Here is a 20656-nt window from a genome sequence, read left to right on the forward strand (position 1 = left end):
GTGATTTACCTGCCCACGGCAGAATATCTTGAACATTATTTTGAGCAATAATAAACAGCATGGGAATTAAAATCAAAACGAATTGAGCGCACTGCAGGTCCTTCGCGTCGTTGAATAGCAAATAAGAAAGTTCAATTTTCATTTTTCATTCGCTAGTGCTGCCATCTATTAACAACTCCGCAAAGCTGAAACACATTGCTATTTTTTCGTATTTTTAAGACTTTTTTTTTTTAAATTACTTTTTGCAATGGTTGAACAATTTGTTTAAGCAAATAATCCATCAGAGAAAAAAAATTTTCTCTAAAATTTTAAGCGCACTAAAGTAAACCAAATACAGAGGTGCCCCCCTTACAGCAAGGGCGCACCCACCCTAAATATCACAAAATCCCCACCCCCAAAAAGGAAAATAATACCCCTCATAACAACCTCCCTAAAAAGTCCTGCACCATTCCCCCTCTCCCCCCCCTTGTGGGCACCCTGCCAAATACTTGCGCCCGCCTGAAAACGGTATATATCTATTACGTATTGTAATTCTTTTAATGATTTCCAAAATCCATCAGCCATTTTTGGGATTAAAAAATGAAATAGTATCTCTTAATTACCTAAGTCAAAACCTGTCCTGCTCTTTTGATTTTTTCCAGTGGGAGGAATAATGCAAATTTCATCGGAATACAATAAAACCCCGCCCACTGTTATATAAAATCATTAATTTTACAAGGTCGGCGGGGGGGGGGAGTATTGACCCCCTGAGCACTCTAAATGACGTGCCTAGTTAAAACAATAAACGCAAGCAAATAATAGAGGCGACCGGGGTTAGTTGTTACACGGGGTAAGTTGTTACGTTCGAATTTAAAAATAACCGTCTTTAGAAACTGATTTTCGTTGCAGTAGGTGATAGCACTCACCCATCTGCATTCCCTGACAATCACTGGAGTGCTTGCAGTCAGTAGCATGGAGAGCGCTCAAGAAAAACGGTTTTTTGAGTCTGAAAGTAATTTTTCTTTCCGCTGTTATTTTTCTATTTGTGACGAAGCCGTTGCAGATAGCGAATTTTTTTCTGTACCACGTGAATGCTTACATTTTTAGGTAAGTGCTAACATATTTAAAAGTTTTGCACAAAGATATAATACCAGTAATATGTGCCAAGAACTAAAGTGGCGTCGTATGGGGTAAGTTGTTGCAATTTTGTTGGGGTTAGTTGTTACAAGTAACAAATTGCCCACGCAAGTTTTAACTAAATATTATGTTTCTTTTTAAATGTGCTATGGTGGGGGACTATAAAAACAAGACGGGCAGGGGCAAAACACCTAAATAAACATACCTGGATGTGGCTAAAGAAGTAATTGCAGGTAGTTCATTACGAAAGGCAGCCGATGAATTTCATGACACTAGAGAAATTCTGCAGTAAGATGGCTCTAGTGGTGGTAAGTAGTATTTCTGATCTATTTTATTGCATGATTTAACTCATATAAAATACTGTAGTTGGATGACGATAGTAATAATAATAATAATTCTGATCTCTCTCATTCTATGATTTAATTTATTGTTAATATGTATGGTTGAATAAATAATAATAATAATTACAACAATTATAATAATAATAAATAATGTATTATTCGAATGGTAGGTCTTTCTCCAACGTTGCAGGCAGTGCAGAAGTGAAGACGGTTCGCAGGCGGAAACCATCGATCAGCGCCACTTCAAGAAATACACCAGTAAAAAATGTTTTGCAAGCCGAAACTGGTAAATGAAAATCTGTGAAAAAGAAATTGTATCTAACAGAGAAGAGATCAACAGACTCAAAGGTAAAGAAATGCAAAAAGGTGCTTCCAAATAGTGCGTCCTTCGGATGAAGATGATGAAGACTTGTTCTGCATAGAGTGCTCTAAACCGTACTCAGAATCCAAAAATCCAACTAAACGGCTTCAATGTCGTAATTGTGACAAATGGACACATGTGACCGATGTGCTAAGTTTGATAAATTATATGATTGTAAAAACTGTAATTCGTGCGGACAGTGATAATGATGATGATAGTTTATTAGAATAAGTCATTAATAAAGTAAATCTATAAAACCAAAAAGTGTTTGATTTTTTACGTGGTTAAGAATTTTTAAAATTTAACAGAATAAACCACAAAATGTGTAAAATTCATTTTATTACTAAAATATACCTCGTGTAACAACTAACCCCGTATACTGTAACAACATGCCCAGTGGTGGGGTAAGTTGTTACAATCTACATCTATTCAAAAAACTTGAAATATTTTGGAGTAGTGGCTTCTAATCATTTTTTAAAAAATATGCTATGAATGTTAAACAATCTAGATGCATTTTGAAGTTTCACGTGTGTAAATAATTGAAATAGTTTAGCGTAAAAAAATATTGAAAAAAATTGTAACAACTAACCCCGATCTCCCCTAAACTTACCGTTACTGGAATTAGTGATGGAGCTTGAATGACCATTTGTTGATGAAGTTGGCAGGCGATAAACTGAATGGAATGATGAATTCTGCGCACCATTGAGCACCGTGGAGGCTTGAGGCTTACCGTGTCGCAAAGTGTTTTGCAAAATATTATCGTGCTGAGGGCTCCGAGAAATTGGCGTTTCCGATCTGTTGCGATCTAGTTCAGCCTACGTAAAAGAAAAAAAAATCAACGCTTTATATAAAGCAAAACTACAGGACTACTAAGATTTATAGCATCCTTATTTTTTATTTATATATATAAACACTCTCTAACTGATACGTTTCTTAAAGAACATGGTTTACCAAAAATTTCTTTTCTAAAATTATTAAAAGTTTATAGTTAGTTTTGGAATGGTATAAAATTTAATACATTGGTTGATTAAATTTTCCACAATTATTTTGCAGTAACAGAAACTCAAAACTTACAGAAATTGGCTTTAGTCCCAAGCGCATTCTTTTAGCATTTTGGCTTTCGTTTTCACATGCAAGTGCTAAAATTTGCTCTGCAAGAGCTGATGTTAGATGAGGTTGAGTGTTTCGTCCCTGAAAAATTAAAAAAGGATTTTTTTTTTAATCCTTGAATATTTAAGAATTACATGAAACTAAGAGCCTTAAACTATAGAAAGAGAAATACAAGAGTCACAATTGCATTTTAAATCATTATCTTAAAAACTAATGTAGATATTGAAGCAAACTGTAGACTCATATTGGTAGTAAAGGGACTGTCCAAAAATTGTCATTTTTTTTCAACATTTTTGACCTCCTCCCCCCTTTGTCACAAATTGTCACACTTGATCTAACCCCCCTTTGTCGCATGTCACGCTATTTTTCGTAAACATATAAAAAATCCACGATGTCACACTTCATGTAACTCCCTCCCTCCCACTTGTCAGTAACTCACAATTTCACGACCCCCCCCCCCCTTAAAGCGCGACATCATTTTTTGGGAGTCCCGAAATGCTCTTCTTGACGAAAATGTGTTTGTCAGCGTATGTTTGTATCATTTTACATTTAAGAAGGGGTTCTTTGATATTGTAAAGCATTTGTATTTTGTATACTATTTTCAGTTCATCAATTTTACTAGTATTTTAATTCCTTATGGCAGAAATTCAATACCAGATTTCATGAATATTGCAATTTGGAGTTTTTCCTAAGACATTAGTCTTCTTCTCACACGGAAGATAATTTGCGCAAATTAAAACGAAATATATTTATGTATTTCCAGTTAAGATACTTACTAGGGAACCACACGAATTGTGTCATAGTTAAAAACGTTTTAAAATCTAGCAGACGAAAAAGCATATCATCGCCTCAGAGCAATACTAAGACATCTAATCCCAGGGGTAACATTAAGATATCCTACTGTTGCTCTGAGGCGACAATATCATGGCCTTTTTTTTTTTTTTTTTCAAGGCCCTTGCCCCCGTTATAGGTAAAAGGTCTAAAAATCGGCCAATATTTCACCAACAGTGGTCAAATTGAAACAGATAAAAAATATCGCCAAATTTGTCGCCAAGTTGGCAACAAAACTTGGCGACCAAAAGACTGGCGATATATCGCCAAGTGTCCGCCAAATTATAACACCACTTGAGTTTACATCGAAATTAACAATGATTTCCCCCCAGAAAGGGGCAAAAGACCCCTTTAGAAGCACCCGAATGCAACCGAAAGAAGAGGTGCACAACTAGACCCCACTAGGAGTCTACGTACCAAATTTCAACTTCCTAGAACATTCCGTTCTTGAGTTATGCGACATATATACGTACATACGCACATACATACGTACTTACAGAAGTAACGAGAAAACTCGTTGTAATTCACTCGAGGATCGCCAAAATGGATATTTCGCGTGTCTATACGTTCTTAGGCACTTATCCACGGGTGGGAAAAAAACTCAATATTCATTCGGGAGTGAGTAAAATGGAAATTAAGGTCGATTTTTGAGTGCAATTTTTTTCGCGAATACAATACTTCCTTTTTTGTAAAAAAAAGTAAAAATAAATCATAACGTTGCATTACCACTTTCCCCTTTTAATTATCTTTCTCCCTTATCAATTCCCGTGTCCACCCAGTCTTTACCTTTATAAATATGCCCTACTAGTAAAAAGGCCGTGATCTATTGCAGTACTGGTACTAAACAGTTTTTTGTAGCACGAAAGCACGAAGCGTGAAACTCATCAGAAAATAGCTCTAATAACACATGTCACGGTAATATCACAGGCATGGGAGGGGGGAAAAAACAATCTTAATTATTTGGCGTGGTAGAAAAGAAAGGTGTCATCCGACATCGGATGAAGTCACCTTTTACACTTCGTAGATAGGGATCGTATACAAAGTAAAATGAACACTGAGTTTGAATTTTCGAATAGGAACACCTATTTTTTTTACTACATAAATGATTTTTACCCGACTGCGCGTGCGCGACGCAGAAGGAGGGTAATGTGTTTATCAGTCTATGTATGTCTGTTCCTATGTGGCATTCTAGGGGCTAAATGCCTTGGTCAATTTTGGAAATTCTTACGTCAATCGATTTGTCTTAACCTTGGGAGTGTAACTAAACACATGACAGTAATCAAAATTCACCATATCAACAACCAGTTGCGATATTTTGTCAGTTCGGGATCGGCGCACGTTTGGTGTTGCACACTGTGTCGCACGCTACCTGCGTGCGACAAATGCAAGTAGTTTTCGCTGCCTGAATTTTTTTTGTTTTCTAAGTCTACTAATTGGGATCTCAGTGCCCAAGTGGTCTAAGCGATTGCTTCTCCCACTTGAGGCGGTGGGTCAAGACACCCTCGCTCCGGATGTACTTTCCCCTCTTTCTGATGTAAATTCTTTCATGTGTTATTTATTTGTATGTTCTGTAATAAAAATTTTATTAGGCTTAAGCTTTATTATTAGTATATAAGTATTAGCTTTAAGCGGAGTTAGGTCCCTAGAGGGAGAAATTATCAGTAGTTTAAACTACCGCAAGTTACTTAATAGACCTCACGATACAAACAAACTCTCTCAATGAAATGACAAGATTGCGAAATGTACCGTATCATAATCATAATAACTAAGTCAATGAAAATTAACTAAAAGCCGTCAAATAAAAAATTATTAAATAAAAACAAAAAACCCGACTGCGTAAAAACAAAAAAAAAAAACTAAAAAGAAAAATTAATAAGCCCAATAGTTCAGAATGGTATTAAGTAATACTAAATAAGTACACCGTTGAAATAGTAAGTAGATAAAGATAATAGTAGTAGATAGTAGTAGATAAAGAAAGCGGTTCAAGACAAAGTGCCCATGAACAAAATGTGTGAAAGAATTAAAGAATTGAATAAAGCAAAAAATGATGCATTCAAGTAGTGATATTGTTTTTTTTTTTTTTTTTTTCAAATTTATTTTCCTCTTTTAATTCTTTTAATTTTAATATTCAATTTTTTCTACTCAATGTAAACTCTCATCACTATAAACTTTTGGATTACTCTGAAGATTATTTTTAGTTAACTATATTCAAAATGAAATGTTCACTTTAAAGTCTAAGAAAGGTGACACGTTCATTTAAATGCCTAATTTGCACTTATGTTTGGTTAGAATGAACTTTTTTACAAAAAATTAAAAGTATTCTATTGCTTTGAATTTGAGTTGTAATATAATTAACTCTACGCACTAACACAACCAGAACATACCTTCTGGTTGGGGGGGGGGGGGGGTTAAAAATTATACGTACGTAAACTATTGCATTATGATCGACAATAATGTTAGGACAAGTCTTTTAGAAGAGGTTTCGACCCCCAAATCTGCGCGATAGGCTCTGTTCTCTGTGACTTCTTGTAACATTTTTTGGCCTAAAATCTGGAGGGCTCTTAACTATATTTAATTGGGATGATTTACTTAGATTTTTGAAGAAACAGAAGCAGCTGCTGTGCTAAGTTTACCTGTATTAGGTATTGCTGAGAGCTGAGTTTGCCTTTCTTATATGAGGCAGTGAGAAGCAAAGGGATGTACGTGCCAAAATTTAAAAAAATGAAGATAATTAGCACAAATAGTAGGAGAACCTCTCTTCTGTTTTTGGGCAAGAAATGGTACTAGTAGCCCTGGTATGTGCTGTTATAAATCATGATTTAGGAAAAAAAATCAATGAAAGCCTACCTAGGATTTGAACTTTAAACGTGTTTTACTTAAAACTTTATAAAGTCCACTTACACCCCTTTGCTTCTCACTGCCTCATATAGTTAACATATTTTATCAATGTTTTAAGTTAGATGTATTAATGCACTGTAAAAAAATCTGAAACGTTACTCAGTACTTTCGTTTTACGTTTCAGGATTTCAATGGCTGTTATAGACACTCACAGGAAAAATCAAGTATCATAGTCAAAAAGTTTCCTGAATCGCTACAATCTGCACGAATGCAGACTTTTCACTGTAGTGAAAAATATTTTAGCTCTCAGTTTAAGGATTAACTGAACGTATTTATAAAGTGTATCTGCCTCAGTTTGATTGCGGCACGTCCAGACTGCTTAAGCTCCCAAAGGCAGCGAATAAGTCCATGGACAACGTAGCTTTGTAAGAATTAAGGCAAGAAAAATTCGTGATACTTGTTTGCAATTCTGCCTTACCTTTGGCCATGTTTGCAATACTGCTTTTGAAACTTCCTTAACAAATCAGAAAAAACTGCCTAGATATAATATTATACCTTCCTAAATTTACTCTAATTTTCCAGAGACACGATTGACTTTAAACGGCAAGGTTTCTGGATTTTTAAGGATTCTTCCAGGATAATATCAGGAAGGTTACTGATTTTCAGCGGAAAATGTTCCTGATTTTTTGCAAGAATTGTTTCTGTAAGATATTGGACACATCAGCTGCCCATTATTTTCCAGGAACGTTTCTGAATCATTTTCACAGTGTGAGCCTTTGAATTGCATGTATCCCAGTTTTTCCCGAACCAGGACACCCCAACCCTGACCAGGAACCAGTGGTATAAAAATAACTCTCGTGCAATGGTGCAATAGTATAAGTGTGATTACATTCTTCTTTTGAACAATTTTTCTCTTTCTTTACATTGAAATCAACTTCTTCTCTTTCAGTTTTCAAAATTTTATGGATCCTCAAATGGAAGCAAAATTGATTTTCTATCATATATATAATAAAAACTACTAAATATTTTGAGCTTCAATTTTGGATACCCGAATAAAAGCTCTGTTAGATTGTTTTTTCATCAAAATATCATATGGTTTAAGATCATATACATATTTTTTTTTTTTTCAAATATTAATTTCAGAATAGCTAAAAAACTCAAAAGATCATATTTGATAAGCAATTTTTTAGCTTATAATAAAAACTATTAAGTATTTAAAGCTTCAATTTTAGATACCCGTATAAAAGCTCTTTTCGATTGTTTTTCCATCAAAATATAGCATTCCAGATCGTATATTTTTTTCAAATATTAATTTTATAATTCATAAAAACTCAAAAAATCATATTTGATACTGTAAATTTCGTTTTTTATTGTTCAGTTGGTTCATTCTTTGATGCAAAAAAACTTCTACCGCACGCTCTGTTCTAAAGATTTTTGAGCTCCTGCACATCTTCTGTTAGAAATTAAACCCTGGGCATTACCAAGTGCAATTACCAGATCGGCGCGTATGTACTTACCCCAAGTTCCCAGTTGCAATTTTCTCGTGTTCTTTTATTTCGCCTGCAGGACTTGAGGTAGGTTCGTATTCGTTTTCGAGCTCTTTCGCCAAATTCCGGAAACTGACGAGCACATGAATCGATGATGGCTTGAATCTTGTCTTTCGGTTGGCGAGAAATTGGCACCATCCTATCCAAGTTCTCGTCAACAAACAATCGGACGAACATCTATGAAAGAGAGCATAACATAATGTAAAAAGTGATCTAAAGCTGAAACCCGAAAACAATTCCAAAAATACTAAGTAATTTTATAAGATTGGCAACTCTTGAAACATTAGTTCTCTTTAAAGATGCCTATTGTAAGAAAATTCCAAAAACGGCTCAGATTATTTTTTATTTTTATTTATCTATTTAGAAGCCAAACAGCTTCACATACATAGAGGATTGCGTGCCGAGTGCCTTGCCTCCGGACACACACAGGAAAGATTTACAACACAAGAAAAGGAAATAACACCCAGGGCACCGGCGGGAATCGAACCTTCGACCTTACAAGACGAAACTTCTACCACAGAACCACGAAAGCCCCCACAGATCATTTCCGTACAACATTTCGGGATTTCACTGGTTTCCATCAGTTATGTGTGAAAAACAAGTATATTTGAGAACAGTTTCGTGAATTGTTACAGGTTTCATAAGTATAGTCTTCGCACTATTGTGAAAAGCATTTTATCTACCAGTACGAAACTTTACTCAGCTTCTTTATTAGGTTTTTGCTTTCAATTCAGCTACTACTCATTCAGACTAATTGAGCCTCAAATAGGAGCAATGTACGGTCACTAGGTATTGAAGTTTTGCAGGAATTGCCGACAGATAAGCAGTTATTAGCTTGCAGTTCTGTCTTAGCGTCGGCCGCGTGTACTTTAGGAACTTTTCTGGTAAATTAGGAAGATGTCAAGCTATGACTATATGAATTTACTTAAGCTATCTTGAAAGGTTCTCGATTTATTCTAGAAACGTGACTGCTTGTATTGGAAAGGTTTTCTTATTTTATCTAAAGATACCAGGTTAATTTCAAGAAGGTTACTGACTTTTAGTGGGAAATTTTAATGTTTTTTTTACAGATGTGTTACTGGATGATACACAGATTATTTTTCATATATATTTTTTTTACACTGTGGAGAACTTTTTTAATATATCCCTTTCTTAGGAGCTACTTTGACAAAAATTCAAATAAATGGTTAAATGTGGCACTTGATTTAAACTAAATTACAAAAAATATTTTGGCTCTTTATGTTTTCTTTAGCTAAATCTATAAATGCAAAAGTTACTTTGTTTTATATTCAATAAGTAATTGCAGCGACAAAAATACGTTACTACATTGAATTATATTTTTTTTTCTACGCAAAGGCATTAAAATAACGCGTAAGTACCTCAAATTACGTAAAAGCTATGACGCTCTTGCCATCGTGAAGGTATTAAAAACTCAAAATGCTCAAGACCTTTTGCTCTCCGCCTTTACAACTAGAAGAGAGATGTTAAAATAGATACAACCTTAAGATGTAATTAAATTAATGACTCACGTTAAAAGCTTTCAGCCTTTCGGGATCATATTTATTTATGTCAATTTTATCCGTGTCGTCGTCATCGTCATCATCATCTTCATCTTTAGTTCCTGCTGAAAGGTTATCCGGAGTACTGGATGCTTCCCGTTTCGTGCAGCCATTGCAAGGGCTCTAAAAAATGAAACGTAACATAAAATTTTTAACTTCCTCAAAATTACGGCACCTCATCACCGACTATCCCCTACATAATGTTAGCACAAATGACAACAAATGTAGTTTTTATTTATTACGAAATATTTTACTTATTTGTGTAATATTTTTAAACGTAAATGCAGCGTAAGGACATTTTTAATTTCGTCTAGTTCTATTTATCACGTGGAAAGTTTTTTAAAACACTTAGTCATGAATTTCACCTTCCCTGAAATTTTTGATGGGCAATTTAGATGTTTTTGTTCAGCCCATATACATACTGAAATCTGGGATAAATCTTTCGACACTTTATGGCTGCCTTCCCCTACATAATTTTAAAACACGTGATAACTAATGTATTTTTTATTTTTTTCTTACGAAATATTTCACTTATTTGTGGAATATTTTTAAACGTAAATGCAGCGTAAAAACATTTTTAGTTTCGTCTAGTTCTATTTATCGCGTGGAAATTTTTTTAAAACACTTAGTCATGAATTTCACCTTCCCTGAAATTTTTGATGGGCAATTTAGATGTTTTTATTTAGCCCATATACATACTGAAATCTGGGGAAAATCTTTCGACACGTTATGGATGCCTTCCCGTACATAAATTTAAAACACGTGATAACTAATATATTTTTTATTTATTAAGAAATATTTCACTGATTCGGGAAATATTTTTAAACGTAAATGCAGCGTAAAAACATTTTTAGTTTCGTCCAGTTCTATTTATCACGATAAAAGTTTTTTAAAACACTTAGTCATGAATTTCACCTTCCCTGAAATTTTTGATGTGCGATTCAGGTGTTTCTATTTACCCCATATATACTGAAATCTGGGAGAAATGAAAACCTATAATCTTGTCATCCTTCTTATCATTTTGGAAGATAAGATTTTGATGCAAATTATACTTTTCTTTCCATTTCACATTAAATTAACTACAGTATTTTTCTATTTCGGTATACTTTTTCTTTTTAAATTATTTCAGATTGCATTTGAAGAATTCAGTGGGTCGCGTGCGACCGATGTGTGTCGCGGATTGAGAATGCAGTAAACTTCCGATTATCGGCGGTTGGGTTATTCGCGGTGCGGATTATCAGCGGATCTTTTCACAACTTTAAAAAAAAACTTTTATGATTGTGTTATTGTTCGCTTTTAGATTTTACATGTATTTTTCTGCTCACTGTTAGAAGATACAATGTATAAATGTTTTTAGTTGTAATTTAAATTTATGTGTGACCGGTTTTAATATTGTTTAGCTATTGTATACCCTAAGTATCGTTTTTTACCTATTCGGATTATCTACAGTTTTCGCTTATCCGCAGTTACCATGCCACCCTATTCCGCGGATAATCGAGAGTTTACTGTACTTGTCATAAAACGTCTTGAGCGTCTAAAATGCTTGCGTATAGTAAGGAAGGTGATCATTATTTGTATTTACTCTATAGTTTTCGGCAAAAAAAGTAATACTTACTGCTCAAAATGGAAACATGATTTCATCGATTAAGACATAGTCACAAAGTCAAAATTTTGACACCCAGTTAAACGGCTTGTTCACATATCGGCAGTCCGTTCCGTCCATCAGGTTTGTTTCCTCCCGAAACAGGTTTTCTTTGCTGATTGCCATGACAGCAAGCCGTCTTGGATGGGACCGGTTTCGATCAGAAGAACCTTGATATCTCACGGCCGTCAAAAGTAGAACAGCATTTCATTGGTTCCCGCCAAGCAGCGCACTCTTTTCTCTGGTGGGTGAGTTCAGTCACGTGATTGATGTGCGGCGACCGTATGTGAATGCTACTCTGTTTTCATCGGCAGTCCGTCACGTCAAAAAACGGGATGGTCGGGACGGATGGTCGATAAGTGAACTGCCCTTAGGGTCTCTTGATTGTGAGACACAAAATGTTTTCTGTCAATTTACCCAAAATTAATGAAACGATCTAAAATTAAAACATAGAAATTTTGTTTCCAACTACCCCAACTGACCCTCCTTGGTTTCAAACACCATCTCTATCACCAGGAATCTGTTTCATTAAATTTTAGCACAAATAAACGAGTAATATTATTCACGCTCACTGGCAGGAAAAACAAATTGACTTACTGCAATTCTTTCATAAGCGTGGTCATGGTGATTATTGGGGAAATCTCCTTTAATCATATTGATGGGTTCTTCGCTCATAGGCTCTTGTGGCCAAGCTAATGAACGTTCGTGCTTCCCTTGCCTTGCTCCAGCTCGTCTTTTGGAAGGCCCCACGGGTTGACTTACTGGACTGTCGATACCAGCCTCTGTAAAAGAAGAAAATGTACTCGTTCAACAAGATTTTTCCAAATTGTACCAAAATTTTGATCATCCTTGGCTTTATCAAGATTTATTGTCATTAGTAGCATCATGCACATATTCATGTCAACCATTATTGAAAAAAATATTAATGATAATAAATACAAAAATAGGATTAATCAAAAATTAACAATTAGTGAATACAAATGTCAAAAAAATATATTTCGAATAGTTCCATACAGATATTAATGAAAAATTTTTACTCAAAATAGATCGTTAGCAAATAGAAGTTATCGAAGTAATGCATCAATGTTTAGTTGAAAGTTAATTGCTACAAACGAAATGAAAATCCTCAATTTTCTTATTCGTTGATAAAATATTCCTCAAAGTCATTATAATCATAAAATGAATTAATAAGAAGACATAAGCTTTTTAACAAACTATCTATTCCCTCTAAGTATATAAGTTGAAGCTTCTTTTGTGAAGAAGAGCAAACTTTGGGAAATTATTGCGAATGTTGCGATAGTTGGAAGCTATCGCAAGTCATAACAAGATCAACTAGAAATGTTGACTTTTCTACCTGAGTTACAATGAAAATACTTGAAGTATTTGTGATATTTATAGGTATTATTATTATTATTAGTATTAGTATTATTATTATTATATTACTTCGCTCTTTTTTATGTATGATAAATAAAATTTTAGAAAACGTTTACAAATCGTGCAATGTTTTCCTAATTTTGCTGTAACAATTTCATTTCTTTAGCTAATGGTTCGATTCTAAAAATTGATTTTAAATGATTTGACTTAAACGCAATTTTAATTATATACGGAAATTTCTTAATCCATAATACAAGTTCTTTAATTTCAATCGTATAAATGTGTTAATTACATCTGAAAATACTAATGCACATTCTTCGTCAAGGTTTGTAGGATAAAATTTATCTACTGAGAAAATGACCAAAAGAAGTGTTTTTCGTGAGTTTGAGTAGAATTTAATATTTTCAAGTCTGAATTCTCTTATTTTTTGATATTTTTTTCTACATAGAAACGAATGATAAATTTGTAACTGTTTAAAAGCATAATCAAAAATGCTGAAATTAAAGAAAAGAAAAGAAAATAAGTTAAACGTAACTGTGAAAATTACTTCTCTTGACTAAAGTGCTTCAAGCAAAAATTGCTTGAAGCATTGTTTGTAGTTTACATTTCTCACAATAGGTGGCGTTTCAGGCATGCAAGAACAGCGAGAACTGAGGAGAAACTAACCTGTAATATTCTGCTTCAGGTCTGGTATTTTGTTAAATTATGTGCTTGTGAAAGATTTAATCGGGACCTGTCATTTCGACTTTTTCCAGGAGGGTGTTGGGGGGGGGGGGGGCAAGGGTGTATACTCAATACAAATTTTACCGGAAAGCGTGAAAACTGACCCACTTTGAGGAAAAACCTCAATTTTTCAAAGCAAGGAAGAGGGACAATTGACCCCTGAAAATGGATTTTTTTTTTCAAGTTCTCGCCTAATTTGCAGAAATAGCTAATAAATGTGCATATAGGAGGGATGCAATTCCAATCAAGCGTAAGGTAGCACAAACGATAAATTTCTGCCACATCCCGATTTCCTTCCATTGATTTTCAAAATCCTTCATTCATTTTTGGAACACCCGCGCATAAATATAATTTCATGAGATTTCTTTAACTACTAGTCTTCAGAATCATTAAATGTAATAATAGAACAAATCGTGCTTCGATAGCCAGTTACACTTGGGTGTCATGAGTGCCTGCAGAAGGATGGCCTAAGATGGTTTTGCGGAGGATTTGCCACTACCTCAAGTAACGGTTGATTGAGGAGACGTTTCTTCAAATAACGAAAATTTGTATCTTCCAGCAGAAACACATTATAATGGATGTTTCTGTAAATACCGGACAGAAGAAGCGTCCATTATAAGATTTTCTACCTCTTGCTTAAAGGGGGGGGGGGGGGGGGGGGAGAGAAAGAAATGCGTGTAGTGGTATAAAATGTAGGTGAAAGTTTCTTCAATTTACAGCAAAAACTATCATTAAATCAACAGACTTCTTGGAAATATTTTGAGAATACTAAGTACATAGAGAGGAGCAAAGAACACTAAAAAAGCGAGAACAACCGTGGTTTCAAAGGGCCAGAACAACTGGATGCGGAAAAACTGACCAATAAGAAAAGTGTGAAATTTTATCACGATCAGATAATGTATATGACGACTAGTTGAAAATTCAAAATTTTGGAAGAAAGTGACTTTTTGTCATTGTACCACCCAAAAAGATGTTCAATGTAATATTAAATTGATCGGACTATATTTTTTGTTGTTGACGATCGGATGAAAATTAAACCTTTGAGAAAAACTGCTTTTTTATTTTGTGCTCTTATTCCACTTTAGAAGACTATTTAGATGTCGCATTATGGAAACACAATTATTACGCTCCCCCCCCCCTCTAAAAAAAACAAAAATGCCAGCCTAAAATAAATTTCATTAACACAGTTTCTCAAACTGTCTCACTTCTAGCGATCCCCTTAAAAGCCGAAAATTTGTATAAATAGTAGGGTGGAGCGAAAAACATGAAGTTTTAACAACCAGAACAACTTAGTATTTACCAGTTGTCTATCCATAACACTAAGAAAAGTCTAAAATTTAAGTGCGATCAGAAAATATCTTTTGTCACCGACGGCGAGATGAACATTCAAGATTTAGGGTAAAAGTGAGTTTTTGCTTAATATTTTTGAAAAATATAGAACTTGATGGACCAAAATAATCAGGTTATTCATCAACGATCACTTCTTCATAAATAAGAGAAAATAAACTGTAATACTTAAACTTAGAATACGGCATCGTCGTCATGAATATCAGGATGGCCAATAACTTATAATTTCTTTATGATAAGGTGATACTTACGTACTGTAGAATTTGAGCTGTATTTTGGCATGCTAATTACTTTCACTCTCATTCAAGTTGGGAATTTCAAGAAATGATTTAAGAAGACTCATTAATAAACAAATCATATTAATAATGCTTTTGGGAGTAGGAAATCAGGGAAATGAATGAGTTATTATACTGTAGTACATTTTATTCCATCTGTTCCATATTCGATGCTATGTTTCCATAGTTTTGCTCTGCTTACTGATACTGGTGTTTTTATAAACTTTTTTTTTAGAAAATTCAGGGTGCTTTGCTCTCAATTAAGTTCATTTTCGTATCAAACATTCTCTTCCTCCTTAAATCAGTACCAAATAAGTTTCTAAAATCCAAGTATCGCTATGACCATTTTTGTAAGGGTTCTACAGACAGAGTACCTCCAATAAGATCAGTTTGCTTGTTATTCATTAGCTAAAAAAATAATTTTATGCTATTACTGAAGGAACAGTCGTTCAAAAAGGGGTTGGAAATCATGAATTTTTAAAACTATTTTGGTACTGATTAAAAGGTGGAAGGAGAGATTACTGGGCAAGTAAATGTTGTTGATTGATAACATAGCACCCTAAAATATATGAAAATTGTTTAAATTAAATTATACAGTCACCAGTTTCACTATTTAGTAAAACAGTATTCAAATGTAGCAACTAATCTGGGACAAAAATTTTGACCTAAATGTAGCAACTAGTCTGAGACAAAAGTTTTGACATAAATGTAGCAACTAGTTTGAGACAAAAGTTTTGACATAAATGTAGCAACTAGTTTGAGACATAAGTTTTGACCTAAATACAGCGACTAATTTGGAACGGGAGAGGTAATTAGTTTTTGAGAAAGGTTACTGTAAAAACAAACAATGGTTCTTTAACAGTCTTCAGACGGTTATCAATTCCACGGTAGGAAAATAGAAAATGAAGAAAAACTCATCCACTTACCATCTTTAATTGAGATATCATAAAGCTGGCCACTGGTTGCCGGATTGAGAGGCGTGTTGGGTTCTTCACTGATCTCACTTTCAATGTCCTCAGAATCCTAAGGTAGAGATAACGTACGGATTCAATTCCTTGGACTTCTATATATTTATTTGTTTATTTAGTTTTTAACAAATACCAACAATGATAGCTCAGCTGAAATACCAATATATTTAATTCGTAAATAATTTAAAACAAAGTAATGTTGGATTTGCGATTTTATGAGTTAAAATTAATAACCCTCTTTAATTGAGATATCATAAAGCTGACCACGGGTTGCCGGATTGAGGGGGATCTAGGGTTATTCACTGACTGCGCTGTCAATCTCCTCAGGATTCTAAGGTACAACGTACGGATTCAATGCATCGAACTTTTATTAATTTAATTTCAATTTCAAATATACTAACAATGATAGCTTACCTTAAATATTAATGGCCATTTAGTGTGACTTCAAGCCATGTCTATTAACTCTGCGCCGCTTCAAAGATTTTATTATTGATGAACTTAAGCATTTGACTTCATATTTGACAGTAGTAGCAGTAATAATTGAAATTGTAAGGTTGATATTGTTGACTGTTATAAGGATTCGACTTTATTTGACTTCAAAGAAAAACTCGAAAACCCAGGGCCGTACTATTCTGGCTAGATCATGAAATAGGTTTTTGGTAATATTGTACTCAGCTCCTTGCATTATTCAATAATCCTAAATATACTGTTTGGAAGCTATTTCTGAAGGTGCTGAAATTACTCTTCCTAGTACTAGGCTATGCAACATTATATATAATGGAAGTCTTATGATGTTGTCAAGTACGAAGGGAAAGTTTTTAAACGTTTGGAAAAAAAAATTCTCTGCTTTAAAGTTGTGCTACTTTTATTAAAATTTGTTTTGCTTCCCATTTTTGAAGTTCCTCAAAGTTAACATAGAGATAACAGGGTAATATCGAAGCAGTTCCTTTAATAATTAGTTTCTTTAAATTGATTTAATATTTCCTTTTTAATGAACTTCGGGTTCACTACATATAACCTTCAGGATGTTTTTCCGTTTTACACCAAACATAACTATAAAACTAATAATACGCTTAGGGCAGTTTAAAATAGATGAATTTTGGCTTAGTTTCCTGGAGTGAATCTTTATTTTCGTTGATATTGTAGAACAAAGGAATGTTGGATTTGTATTTTATAAAATAAAATTAACAAAAGACAAATATGTATGTTTAACAATATTGATTACAATACCAATAGGGAATCTATTACTTATTAATACTATAGTTCGTTAATGTACTGCCTAATAAAAATAATATTTCGAAACGGCCTAACTTTGATATTCATTCGTATATTTAGAGCTTATTATCATAACATTGTATTAAAACAAAGTAACGCGATATTTGTTTCAGTTTTAACAGACTATCAATGGCTGTTATTATAATCAATTTGCCTAGCATACTACTGATTAGTCATCAACATTAATATTTTTCCTCTGTTAATTAAAACTATCCACAGTTCCTTTATATGAGTCATTAGCTTTCAAAACCCTTTTAGCCATCATTATATTAAAAGCGTATGTCTCTTTTCTGTAGTAAAATGTGCGCATTATTTATAATGGAAAAATGTACGCTATAAGCGACCATTAACAAGTGGATTCGTTTTCACTTGGGAATTATTAATTAATCCTCAGTAGCAACAGTGTTAAATATTCCTGACTTCAAAAATGTTTTCATTAAGATAAAATAGATGCATAATTTATTTTTAATGTATTTAAATGCATTTGTTGATTTGGTTGTGTTCATAAAAAAGCATTTAAAAAAATATGTATCCCTTTAAACTAAGCGTTGTGTTTTAAAGAAATCTCAAAGTTTGTTTTTAATTAGTATATCAACTACAGCAGTAAATTTGATTCTTGCTCGGTGATTTTCTAGTGAGTTTGTTTCAAAATTTACGGCTATAACTCAGTTATAAAATTCTGCTTTTATATTTCCATTCGGTTAAGCAACGGAAAAAGCTGTACTTACCATTAGCTTGTGCAATCTATTAGAATCTGTCTTTTAGAAAGAAAACTGCTTACCTTTTTTATTTCAAAAGAACTTACATCGACATTTTATGGGGTTAACTAATAGGCGGAATAATAAACTATAGATATATTACGTAATTTTATTAGCAGTATAGTTAAATGCTTAGTCACTTTCTTACCAATATGACCAACTGTAGTTCTTTCTGTGGTAGCTTACACTGCAAAAAAATTCCAAAGCGTCACTGATTATTTTCGTGGAACGTTTCGGGATTTCACAGGTTTTTATCTATTTTACCGTAAAATAAAGTTTCTTTGCAAAAAGTTTTCTGAATTGCTGCAAGTTGCACGAATTCAAACTTTTCACTGCTGCGAAAAATATTTTTAACTACCAGTTTAAAGATTGACTGAACGTGTTTATTTAGTGTATCGGCTTTAAACCAGTAACGGCTAGTCCAGATTAACTAAGCTCTCAGTGAGAACGAATAAGTCACTGGACAGTTGCATTTTTGCAAAGCATGAAGTTGAGGCGAGAAGTTGAGTATGTTTTATTATAAATATATGATTCATAATTTTCATTCCACTACCGAATGTATTCAGTCGTTTGCCGTAATCAACTTCTTGGTGGATCAGCGTTGTGAGAAGTATTGCCATGTTGTGGTCAAGGTTACAGAAAACTTTATTACACTGGAAGCATGAAATTTTGGGAGCTTAAAGTACATTTGGGTGTTGATTCGTTCTAGTATTTATGTGATTTTGGGTAGCACGTATATAAACTCGTGAAAAAACGCTCTTTTATACTGAAATCATCATTTTTGAGACCGTTTAATTAAGTATTATGATTAGATCTCATAGTTTTCTGACATGAGTCTAAAACTACACCACGTAGAGGTTAATATCAAATTTAAGACCGCGTAGTTAAAAAAGTTGATTAGTTGGCATGGGTTTCTAACCTGGAACTTAAACTACACCACTCGGACTATAACAACTGCTGTGTCCCAAAGTTGTTGAAACGTCGCGGTCAAAGTTATTGATCTCTAAACGTGGCCATTTTAAAAAAGCATAGACTTTGAGACCATTTATCTACTAAAGCCAAGAGAAACGAAAGCTATTTTATATTTTTCTTAGTAATATACTGTGGTGAGTAGTTAATCATATACTTATTTTCGGGGGTTACTCACAGCTTTAGCAGATAACCATACCCAAACAAGTCAAAAAAAGTTTTAAAAAGTGCATTTTCAATTGACCTTTGCCCTCAAACCCATGAGTGAGTCACCAAAATATTTATACCAGAATGTACCTTGTATCAAGTAGTATCATTTTTTAAAAGAATTGGCTTGGTTCACTCATTGCTCTTCAAGCAAAGCAATCATATATTTATCTCTTTTTTTCATGACCTTTTTTTCATGACCCCTATTCAAAGACAAACTAATCAGTTTTTTATAAAAATAAACTTCACTTTTTCTTATTATAGTATTACTAACGCATCCTGAAATTTTTACGAAAATTGTAGACATCAACTATCAGAAGTGTCCAGCTTTAAAAAAAAAGTCTTAATCTGATACATTTAATAAATACGTTCAGTTAATCTTTAAACTGATACCTAAAAATATTTTTCTAAACAGTAAGAAGAGTGAATTCGTGCAACTTGGAGTAATTCAGGAAACTTTTTGACAAAAATACCTAATTTTCACAGGAAATGGGTAAAAATCTGTGAAATCTCGAAACGTTCCATGGGAATCACAAGTAACGTTTCGGATATTTTTTAGTGATGCTTGGAAGTTTTTGCCATTTCGTTGTTTTCATGTTTTACATTTGGGTCGAAAAAATTAATAATAATTTAATGGAAATTTTTGCTATTTGGGTAGTAAACTTTTCGATTTTTTGTTGAAGGAATACAGTACTTTGAAAAGTAATAGACCAGGATGGACCCTTAGTTCACCATCATCTTTTTGATATGCAAGTGCTGTTTTGACTGAAATACTATTTTCGTGACAGTGCATAGTGCTTGGACGCTTGAACATTTATTTTGGAAAAAATATAGATTAAAAAAAAAATTCCTACCGGGCCGTTCCTTATAGAAGTATGTAGGTGACAAAAGACGTTCAAATGGTATGAATAAAGGAAATGCTTTCCTAATTTTCTTTATTTTTTAACTTGTAACGAAAAAAAATCGTAAAGTGAAAGGTGCTTCTAAAGGATGATAAAAAGACTACTTACTTATCTTTAAAAATTCAGGAATGTGTTGAAACTTTGCCTGCTTTTAAGCTACTCTGAAGCATGTGTAGCAATTAATGCGTCGTAAATTAAGAAATTAAGAAAACAAAGCCGCGTTTTTCGTCGTTATAAACAGGGTTTAACCCTTCATTTCCCATTATTCTCCATCCTTCGATGACAATCAGAACGAATAGTTTTTTAGTATGTTTTATTATCTCAAAAACTCTTACATCATTAAGTTAATGTAGTTGATTTTTCATATTTTAACTTTTGGCCGTTTAAGGCAGTACAACTATGTATTCCAGAGAATACTAAGTCAAAATTTAAGGTTTTAAATGTTTATTAAAAATGTTTTATTGCTCTGGAAAAAGTGAAAAAAGATATAATAGAATTTGAATGTTTTTAAAA

At 33.5% G+C, this 20656-nt stretch overlaps 1 protein-coding gene across 1 annotated transcript in view; it reads right to left on the reverse strand.

Annotated features, from left to right (window-relative positions):
- Positions 1-20656, reverse strand: part of LOC129231541 (nucleolar protein 4-like) — a 63963-nt gene that overhangs the window by 15989 nt on the left and 27318 nt on the right. Inside the window, exons 3-8 of the mRNA XM_054865883.1 lie at positions 15991-16087; positions 11943-12127; positions 9674-9826; positions 8115-8321; positions 2893-3009; positions 2429-2633 (exon numbers count right to left, since the gene is read on the reverse strand). Of these exons, the coding sequence (XP_054721858.1) occupies positions 2429-2633; positions 2893-3009; positions 8115-8321; positions 9674-9826; positions 11943-12127; positions 15991-16087 (964 nt within the window). The remainder of the gene's footprint in view (positions 1-2428; positions 2634-2892; positions 3010-8114; positions 8322-9673; positions 9827-11942; positions 12128-15990; positions 16088-20656) is intronic.

Source organism: Uloborus diversus, chromosome 10, assembly GCF_026930045.1.
Source record: "Uloborus diversus isolate 005 chromosome 10, Udiv.v.3.1, whole genome shotgun sequence".
Taxonomy (NCBI): domain Eukaryota; kingdom Metazoa; phylum Arthropoda; class Arachnida; order Araneae; family Uloboridae; genus Uloborus; species Uloborus diversus.